General features: G+C 47.5%; 1 protein-coding gene across 1 annotated transcript in view; it reads left to right on the forward strand.

The window, feature by feature from the left end:
- The window catches only part of LOC108523812 (zinc finger protein 813-like), a 65,433-nt gene that overhangs the window by 47,887 nt on the left and 6,683 nt on the right, over nucleotides 1-10,863 (forward strand). Inside the window, 2 exon segments of the mRNA XM_017864591.1 lie at nucleotides 5,274-5,338; nucleotides 5,341-5,354. Of these exon segments, the coding sequence (XP_017720080.1) occupies nucleotides 5,274-5,338; nucleotides 5,341-5,354 (79 nt within the window).

A 10,863-nucleotide genomic window follows, 5' to 3' on the forward strand; every position in this document is an offset into this window, starting at 1 on the left:
TATATATATATATATATATATATTTGCAGTTGGAGTGTGAGAAAAATCTTAGTTTTAAGAATATCTTTTTAATCCATAATCACTTCTGAAAGATGCCTTTGTGGCATCCTATAACCAGCTCCCATCATTCCTTTCTGTACATGTGTATATTTCAGTTACGTTCCCATTGACCTCAGAGTTTGTTAGATTTTTTAAAACAATTTAAAAATAGTTTCAGTTTGAAATTAGTTGCATCTGGTTCAGATCGAGGTCTGCATGCTTTCTAGATTTTATTATTTATTGGAAACCTTTGGTACCTCAATCAGAAGTTTTGATTGTTTCAGTGTGTACCTGGTAAAGACATCAGTGACCTCTTACCTTAACATGAAAAGGTAGTTTAACCAGTTAATCTATTTTTCAGTTTTCTTTCCTTATGTCATTGTTAAAATCTTGAGTTGTAAGCTATTAAGTGCATGTTTCCCTCAAGGCCATCTAGTGTATTTGGACAAATGTTGAAAGATGGGTCAGATTGGCATGGAATGCTGTTCCAGAAGCACTCCTGTATTTTTTTTTTTTTTTTTTTTTGACAGTTTCACTCTTGTTCCCCAGGCTGGAAGTGCAATGCTGCCATCTCAGCTTGCTGCAACTTTTGCCTCCGGGGTTCAAGCGATTCTCCTGCTTCAGCCTTCCGAGTAGCTGGGATTACAGTTGCCTGCCACCATGCCTGGCTCATTTTTTGTATTTTTAGTAGAAACGAGGTTTCACCATGTTTACCAGGCTGATGTCAAAATCCTGACCTCAGGCGATCCACCCACCTCGACCTCCCAAAGTGCTGGGATTACAGGTGTGAGCCACCGTGCCTGATCACCCACGTATTCTTGATTAAAACAATCTGCTTATGTCTTAGTTCTACAGCTGACCTTCTTTCACTGTTTCCAAGGTCAATAGCTGTGTGTTCACACTTCTGCATTTTATGGATGTTACTGTGATTTTTTTTAAGGAAGAATTAAATGTCAGGAATTAATGGCATCAGAACCTTGTAAAGAAGTTTCTTTAGCCCAGGCATGTGAAAGATGCTTCTCTAACTTTCAAGGATAGGGGTGATAAAGACCAACCCTTCCCGTTAGCCCTTCCAGGCCCCATGTAAGAATTCAGCCACACCTTCTCACTCATCTCAGACCTTCTCAGGGTAACCTGGTGAATATGTCCCTGCTCTGAGCCCAGTGAGCCTCCCTGCAACTTGGCAATGAGGGGCTAGACCAGAAAAGGTCAACCCGGGCGACGCTGACCCCTGAAATGATTGGCAAATGGAGTGTGTGTCTGGGCATGGCTTTTCGTCTGGGAGAGGGGAGTGCCCGGTTGTAACTAGGATTTTCAATGGGTTGCAGTAACCCTAAAAATGAAGAAAAGCAGCAGAATGGAAGAAACAGAGGTGTAGACTCAGACACAGAGACCATCTTTGGGGCCTTTCTCTGTATGAGGATATCACAGTGAAATCTAAAGCAGTCACGTCAGTCCCTGGCAGGAAACCCTCCACCGGCTTCCCGTGTTCCCCAGGACAAAAGCCCAACTCTTCACTGTGGCTCCACAGCCCTGTGTCCAGGGCCGCTGCTAGTGTCCAGCCTCCTCCTGGGAGCTTGCCCTCCTCTCCTGACTCCATCTGCCCCAGTCACAGTTGTTGTTTTTTTTTCTCCAACACCAAAACCTTTTCTGTCTCAGGTCATTGTCCCTGCTCTTACCCTATGTCCCTAAATGATCACAGCACTGTCCCTTTTTCTTCCTTCAGGTCTAGGCTCAGAGCTGTCTGCCATGCCCTTCCACCGCCATCTGAAGTTCCCTCTGCCCATCAGTCTCTATCATGTTACTCAGGTTTTATTATCTCTGCATGAATCGTATCAGAAGTGCTTTTTTTTATTTTTTTAGACAGACTCTCACTTTATTGTCCAAACTGTGAGTGCAGTCTCGTGATCTTGGCTCACTGCAACCTCTGTCTCCTAGCTTCAAGTGATCCTTGTGCCTCAGCCTCCCAAGTAACTGGGATTACAGGTGTGTGCCACCACACCCGGTTAATTTTTGTATTTGTATTTGTATTTTATTATATTTTATTTTTGAGTCTTACTCTGTCACCCAGGCTGGAGTGTAGTGGTGTGATCTTGGCTCGCTACAACCTCCACCACCCAAGTTCAAGCAATTCTCCTGCCTCAGACTCCCAAGTAGCTAGGATGTCAGATGCCCACCAAGCCAGGCTACTTTTTATGTTTTTAGTAGAGATGTGGTTTCACGATGTTGGCCAGGCTGGTCTCAAACTCCTGACCTCAAGTGATCCACCAGCCTCAGCCTCCCAGAGTGCTAGGATTACAGGCATGAGCCCCTGCACCCAGTGCAATTTTTGTATTTTTAGTAGAGATGGGGTTTCACCATATTTGCCTGGATAATCTCAATCTCGTGACCTCAGGTGATCCACCTGCCTTGGTCTCCCAGTGTGCTGGGATTACAGACAGGAATCACTGTGCCCACCCAGAAACACCCTTCTGCATGGATTATTTTGTGTGTTGGGTCTCCCTTACTTGAAGGATACACATTTCCCATCTTGGCCACAGGATAACTGCAGCATCTACTCTGGGGTTGTGGTTTAGATGCTGAGGCGTCCTCAGAGAAGACTGAGGGGCTGGGGCAAGTGTCAGGATGGTCCCACATTTCATCTGGAAATTTCAACTCTAATTGATCTGAACTTCCTGTGGCTATTTATTTCAGTCAAAGTAAGAGGAGAAGGGCTCACTGAGGTCAGAAAAGCCCTAAAGACCAGACCCTGTGTCCTCAGCCAGTCCCAAGCCATTCCCATTTTTGTCATCTGTGTCACTGCCTCACTCCAGCTCCTGGGTCTTCCATGCTCTGCACATCACCAGGGCCCAGTTTGGCCATCATGAGCAGGGGCTTTGCCACCAGCAGGTGATGCACTCAGAGTCAGGGTCCTGGGTTCCCTTCAGGAAGGGTGGGGAGGTGGTCAGGGACCTGAGGGGCATGAAGGACACACCCCTACACAGCTAGTTCTGTTCCGGAGGAGCTGGAGTCTCCATGACTTCAGGAAAGATTCTTCCAAGAATCAGATGCAAACAGCACAGTGCACTGCAGCCCGAGGGCCACCTCCTCCTGCCAGGACAGTGGTGATGACTCTCTACTGGCTTTTCCTTGCCTGTCACAACACATGAGCATACACACACACAGTCACACACATACCCACACACACACACTGTCACAAGGCAGCTGAGGAGCCGAGGATCAAGTCAAGACACTATAATGTAAATGTTGGACTGGACATGGTGGCTCACCCCTGTAATCCCAGTTACTTGGGAGGCCAAAGATTCACCCCAGTCAGCCTCCCAAATAGCTGGGACCACAGATGCACATCACCATACCTGGCTATTTTTTGTACTTTTCTTAGAGACAGGGTTTCACTGTGTTGTCCAGGTTGGTCTCAAACTCCTGGGCTCATATGATCTACCCACGTCAGCCTCCCAACGTGCTGGGATTACAGGGGTGAGTCACCACACCCAGCCCATCCTGCAGATTTCTAGAGAAAAAAACCAATGCCAGTCTGTAACCCTTCCAGGCCATCACATGGGAATGAGCCACACCTCCTTCTGACTCAACTCAGAGCTTCTCAGGATAACTTGGTGAAATGTCTCCTACTCTGAACCTCAGTGACCGCACCTGTAATATACCGGTGATGAATAAGACCAGAAAAGCTCAGTCAGCGTGGCACTGGCTCCTGAAACGATTGATCAAATAGTTTGTGGCTTTTTCTATAGGAGAGGGTAATGCTCAGGTGTAATATGAATTTTAAATAAATTACTGTTCTCCAAAAATGTAAAAAACACAAGTACCAGAATAGAAAAACCAGAGAATTAGACTCAAATAATCTTGAACCTCTCCTTGTCTCTGTCCACACCCACTGCCCTTCCATACCATGTCATTTCACAACTTTAACCCACCTACACAACTCCATGTCCCCTACAGGCATCTCCCCTGAGCTCTACAATCCTGTGTCCCGTTGTCTCCTCAGCTCTCTGCTGAGACATCAAACAGACGTCTCCACATTCACATTTCTATAGGTGACTTCCTAAACCCCCAAACACATTCCCTTCAGTCCTATACATCTCAGATGAGCGTGACAGTGTACTTCCAGGGACTCAGCCAAACTTGACAGCACGTATTTTAAATATGGGAAATGAATTCCGTTATTTGTAAATGTTGTAATTTATAACATAAAGAGAAAGTTGCGCGTATACATGAAAGGAGTGAGAAAATACATCATTTCCAAAATTCTTTTGAAGTGTGAGAGAAAAATATTACAAGACCTCATCCCTATGGATCTGTGCTCCCAGGACCTCCCTGACCTCATCTCCTGCCTGTGTCCTCCTGGCTCCCTCTGCTCCAGCCACACAGGTTTCTTTCCTTTTTCTGGGGCTGAGGTTGCTCCTGTCTCAGTGCCTTCACCTGGGCTGTCCCTCTGCCTGGGACTCTCTGCCCCTCAGCTGCAAGTGACAAGCAGCCTTTCTTCCCTAAGTCTTTGTTCTGACATCACTTTCTCCATGGAAACCTTTGTGATCTCCCACAGCCCCCATTTGACATGGCAGCTCCACCCTCACCCCCACCTCTGGTCCATGTTGCCTGTTCTGTGATTCTTTTTGCTCCTTTGCTGTTCACTGGATCCTGGTGGGAACAAGTCCCCAAGCAGAGAGCAGAGCCAGAAGGTGGGGCTGCGCTGGGCTGGCGCCGTCTGAATAGAGCAAAACCCTGGCTTCACATTAGGGTTCTCAGGCATTTTGCAAATACATCTTTTATGCTGTTCTGTCAAAGATTGCTATTATCATAGGATGGGACCCACGCTCACTAATACTTACAATGGCGCTGGTGATTCTCATCTGTGTCTAGTATTGAATGTCAGGGCACTTTCCTCCATGTGGAGAGCTGAGATCAGCCTGTGATCCACAGGGAGGTGAGGAGGGGTGCGGTGGTTCACCCCTGTAATCCCAGCTCTTCGGGAGGCCGGGGTGGGCGGATCTCGAGGTCAGGAGATCAAGACTATCCTGGCCAACACAAAAATTAGCTGTGTGTGGTGGCACATGGCTGGAATCCCAGCTAGTCGGGACACTGAGGCAGGAGAATCCCTTGAACTAGGGAGGCGGAGATTGCAGTGAGATGAGATCATGTCACTGAACCCCATCATGGTGACAGAGCTGGACTCCATCTCAAAAAAAAACATTAAATATCATATTTTTTTTCGCACACAGGATTAATTTCCAAAGACTCATGTTACATGAGGAAGCTACCAAGAAGAGCAAAGGAAAGGATCCAGGATGGCTCTTCCTCAGGTGAGTGATATTCCTCCGTGGATTCTTCTGTCTGCTTTCTAAAGTGCCAGGTATTGTAGTAGCCAGTCTTCTGTGAGTCTGCAGCGTCCTGCCTCACATGTTTGCTCGCACTCACCCGAGGCTTTTCTCAGTCCCTCTCATCTTAAATTCCGTCTCCCTTTTATTGCCCAGGCTGGAGTTCACCGGAGCACTCTGCACTCACTGTAACCTCCACCTCCCAGGATCAAGAGATTCTCAGGCCTCAGCCTCCCAAGTAGCTGGGATTACAGGCATCCACCACCACATTGGGCTAATTTTGTATTTTTAATAGAGACAGGATTTCACCATGCTGACCAGGCTGGCCTCAAACTCCCGACTTCACATAATCTCCTTGACAGTTTTTCACCCTTCCCAAGAATAACACACTGGCTGCCTGTGGGCATGATGACTTCACTGCAGATATCTGGAGGTTTCCTACAAGTTGGGGTATTGAAAAGCTGATTGCAGGCTGGGTGCGGTGGCTCATGCCTGTAATCCCAGCACTTTGGGAGGCTAAGGCGGGTGGATCACGAGGTCAGGAGATCGAGACCATCCTGGCTAACATGGTGAAACCCCGTCTCTACTAAAAATACAAAAAATTAGCCGGGCGCGGTGGCGGGCGCCTGTCGTCCCAGCTTCTTGGAAGGCTGAGGCAGGAGAATGGGGTGAACCTGGGAACCAGAGCTTGCAGTGAGCCGAGATTGCACCACAGCACCCCAGCCTGGGCGACAGAGCAAGACTCCGTCTCAAAAAGAAAAAAGAAAAGAAAAGCCGATTGCTTCTTCTTGGAGTTGCCATTTCCTCTTTTAGATGTGGGAAGATTCCATCCCTACCCCCGGCTGCAGTGGTGCCCTCTCTGACTAAGAACATGGGAAATCTCCCACGCATTCAGCAAAGCTTACTACTGTGGTCTTATCACTATGATTCTTACCACCATGGTCTTACCACTGCAGTTCTCCTGCCTCAGCCTCCCGAGTAGCTGGGATGACAGTCGCACACCACCACACCTGGCTAATTGTTTGTATTTTTAGTCGAGATGGGTTTCACTTTGATGGCCAGACTGGTCTCGAACTCCTGACCTCATGATCTGCCCGCCTCATCCTCCCAAAGTTGTGGGATTACAGGCGTGAGCCACCGCCCGCCCAGCCGAGAAATATCTTGATAATATTACAGGGGCTCCCTCTTGGGTGACAGTGACAGTTAGCTCTTCTTTTGGCTGTTGTTAGGATTCTTTTTTTTTTTTTTTTTTTGAGGCAGAGTCTCGCTCTGTCGCCCGGACTGGAGTGCAGTGGCCGGATCTCAGCTCACTGCAAGCTCCGCCTCCCGGGTTTACGCCATTCTCCTGCCTCAGCCTCCCAAGTAGCTGGGACTACAGGCGCCTGCCACTTCGCCCGGCTAGTTTTGTATTTTAGTAGAGACGGGGTTTCACCGTGTTAGCCAGGATGGTCTCGATCTCCTGACCTCGTGATCCGCCCGGCTCGGCCTCCCAAAGTGCTGGGATTACAGGCTTGAGCCACCGCGCCCGGCCTGTTGTTAGGATTCTTTATCTCTGAATTTTGACAGTTTTATTATGATGTTGTCTGTTGTAGGTCTCTTAGATTTATCCTAGTTGGATATTCTTAAGGTATTGAATTTGTTTCTTTTGCCTTCTGAAGTTAGAAATTTTTGGTCATTATGCCTTCCAACAAGCTTTTCTATTCCTTTCTTCCTCTCACTTACTTCTGTGACTTCTGGTACTCTTTTTTTTTTGAGACGGAGTCTTGCTCTGTTGAGGTATTGCTCCTCACAAGACAGCATTAGCTGCGGGGGTCTGCATGCTGACCCTGACTTAACCACGTATGAATAAAACATACACTGACACACAGATAATTCTCTTTTGCTAGTTCTGCTGTGTTTCCCGACCACTAGCCTTAAGCAACTGTCTTAACGCTTTTATATGCTGTTTCCAACCTTCCCCAGAACATAGTAACCTAGAGCGGGCACCAGTGACTTACTGATTACTCACTGACTTGACCGCACGGTCCTTCTTTGCCTTCGTTTTCAGGGGTCGCGTTGCTCACGCTCCCATCGCAGCTTTCCTCTCGAGGGCGGTCCTCACCCTTCCTTCGCAGGTTGCCTCAGGAGGGGCTTGAACTGCTGGGGGTCTGTTTCTGCAAATCGCTGACTTTCCTCACACGGGGCACCAACTGAGGTATTGCTCCTCACAACAGGGCATTGGCTGCAGGGGTCTGCCCACCGACTCTGGTCCAGATGGATGAGTGAAATGTACACCGACACAGACACTCTGCTTTGCCAGTCCTGCTGGGTGCCCAGTTGCCTGCACACCAAGAGAGGCTTGTCACTGCAGCAGCCCTGAGCAGCTCACACTCCAGGCATTTATGTAGCATTGAATTAACAACAGAAGTTTGAGTAGACACACTTGAGGATGATTAACATGGTAAAGAGAGTAGTTTTGTGAATGATAAAGCCCAGGTACTGTGGTCTAAAGCAAATACCATTAAGGGACAATTTCCCTGGCCAACCTCCCCCTAGAGGGCCATGTGGCTCAAAGGTTAGTTACTGGAGGCAGGGTAAACAGACACAACTGGGGGAGCCTCGATTGCCCCTAGTATTTACCCTATGACCTAATGCTCTAAGGTAAGAACTGGCTGTCTTCAGCCTGTTCAATTATTACCAGCTAGGTAACCTTTTGGCCTTCCAAAAGGTTTGTGACTATTCCCTATAACTTGCCCTAATATTTCCCTTTAATATTTCTGCCCCTATCTTGAGTAAATCCCAACACTGTCGCCCAGGCTGGAGTGCAGTGGTGTGCTCTCACCTCACTCCAGCCTCTGCTTCTGGATTCAAGCGATTCTCTCACCTCAGCCTCCCAAGTATCTGAGATTACAGGTGCGCACCACCACACCTGGCTGATTGTTGTATTTTCAGTAGAGATGAAATTTCACCATGTTGGCCAGGCTGGTCTTGAACTCCTGACCTCAGGTGATTCCCACACCTGGACCTCCCAAAGTGCTGGAATTACAGGCGTGAGCCACACCCTGGCCTGGGACTTTCATAGTGTGTAGGATGGTGTCCTTGCTGGTGTCCTGTGAGTCTGTTTAGACTCCCTTCGTTTTTCTGTATTCTTTGTTGTTGTTTCTTTTCCTATTCACTACTTTTTTCTTTTTGTTTGAGATGGAGTTCCACTCTGGTTGCTGAGGGTGGAGAGCAAGGGCACGAACTCGGCTCATTGCAACCTCTACTTTCATGGTTAAAGCAATTCTCCTGTGTTAGCCTTTCGAATAGCTGGGATTAGCTGGGATAGCACGCACCACCATGCCCAGCTAATTTTGTATTTTTAGTAGAGACAGGGTTTCTCTATGTTGGTCAGACTGGTCTTGAGCTACTGACCTCAGGTGATCCATCCGCCTCGGCCTCCCAAAGTGCTGGGATTACAGGCATGAGCCACCAAGCCTGGTCTTTCTTTTCTTTCTTTTTTTTTGAGACAGAGTTTTGCTCTTGTTGCCCAGGCTGGAGTGCAATGATGCAATCTCGGCTCACCACAACCTCCACCTCCCAGGTTCAAGCGATTCTCCTGCCTTAGCCTCCCAAGTAACTGGGATTACAGGCATGCACCACCACACCCAGCTCATTTTGTATTTGTAGTAGAGATGGGGTTTCTCCATGTTGGTCAGGCTGGACTTGAATTCCTGACCTCAGGTGATCTGCCTGCCTCGGCGTCCCAAAGTGCTAGGATTACAGGCATGAACCACTGCACCTGGCCCATGCCTGGCCTTTTTTAAAAAATTATTTTATTATTTTCTTTTGAGACAGTCTCACTCTGTACCAGGCTGGAGTGCAGTGGGAAGCCCACCACTACACCCTGCTAATCTTTGTATTTTTAGTGGAGAGAAAGTTTTATCATATCAGCCAGGCTGGTCTCCGAACTCCTGACCTCACACGATCCACCCACCTCAGCCTCCCAAAGTCCTGGTGTGAGCCACCTCACCCATCCCCTCTTCACTAGTTTTTAATTTACATAATGAATTCTGATTTTGAACCCATGTATGTATTGAGTTTTTCCATTTAGTTACTGTATTTTTAGCCTGAGAGTCTCTGTGTAGTTCTTCATCATTTCTGTATGTTGGTTGACCTTCTCATTTTCTTCAAGCATTGCTTTCATGATTTCTTGAAGCTGTCTCTTAATTCAATGAGCTTCCGACTTTTTGGAGGGTGGGGGTGACAGCGTCTGACTGTGTCCCCCAGGCTGGAGTGCAGTGGTGCAATCTTGGTTCGCTTCAACCTCTGCTCTCCAGGCTTGAGCAATCCTCCCACCTCAGCCTGGTGAGTAGCTATGGATGTGTTTAGGTTTTTCCTTATAATGTCTGGACTGAAGTTAATTTAAGTGTGTGTAGATGTGATTTTAAATGTGTCCTGGAGAGCATTAATGGAGAAGTCCATGATTTTTTTGAGAAAGAGTCTCACTCTGTTGATAGGCTGGTGTGAAGTGGCACTATCTCAGCTCACTGCAACCTCAGCCTCCCGAGTTCAAGTGATTCTCCTGCCTCAGCCTCTTGAGTAGCTGGGATTACAGGTGCATGCCACCACACCAAGCTAATTTTTGTATTTTTAATAGAGTCGGGGTTTCAGCATGTTCGCTCAGATGGTCTTAATCTCTTGACCTCGTGATCCACACGCCTCAGCCTCCAGAAGTGTTGGGATTGTAGGTATGAACCACCATGCCCAGCCAAGCCCATGGTTTTTGTAGAAAACACATTATTTGCAGTATATATATACATATATTTTTATTTTGAGAAAGACTCGCTCCGTTGCCTTGGCTGGAGTGCAGCGCTGTGATCTCAGCTTACTGCAACCTCTGCCTCCAGAGTTCAAGCAATTCCCCTGCCCCAGCTTCCCAAATAGCTGAGATTACAGGTGCCTTCCCCCACCATGCTCAACTAATTTTTCTATTTTTAGTAGCTATGGGGTTTCATCATGTTGCCCAGGTTGGTCTCAAACTCCTGACCTTAAGTGATCCACCTACCTTGGTATCCCAAAGTGACAGGGTTACAGGTGTGAGCCCCCACGCCTGGCCATATATATATATATTTTGTTTGTTTGTTTGTTTGTTTGTTTGTTTGTTTGAGATGGAGTCTCACTCTGCAGTCTAAGCTGAAGTGCAGTGGCACAATCTCAGCTCACTGCAACCTTCACCTCTGGAGCTCAAGCGATTCTCCTGCCTCAGCCTCCCAAATAGCTGGGACTAGAGGCGTGCACAACCACACCCAGTTAATTTTTTTGTATTTTTAGTAGAGACTTGGTTTCACCATGTTGCCCTGGGTAGTTCGAACTCCTGAGCTCAGTTGATCCACCCACCTCGGCCTCCCAAACTGCTGGGATTTTAGGTGTGAGCCACTGCGGCCCAGACACACACACACACACACACACACACATACACATATACATATATATATATATATATGTATATATGATGGAATACTACTCAGCCATA

Source organism: Rhinopithecus bieti, unplaced genomic scaffold (assembly GCF_001698545.2).
Source record: "Rhinopithecus bieti isolate Rb0 unplaced genomic scaffold, ASM169854v2 scaffold_2723, whole genome shotgun sequence".
NCBI classification, from domain to species: Eukaryota; Metazoa; Chordata; class Mammalia; order Primates; family Cercopithecidae; genus Rhinopithecus; species Rhinopithecus bieti.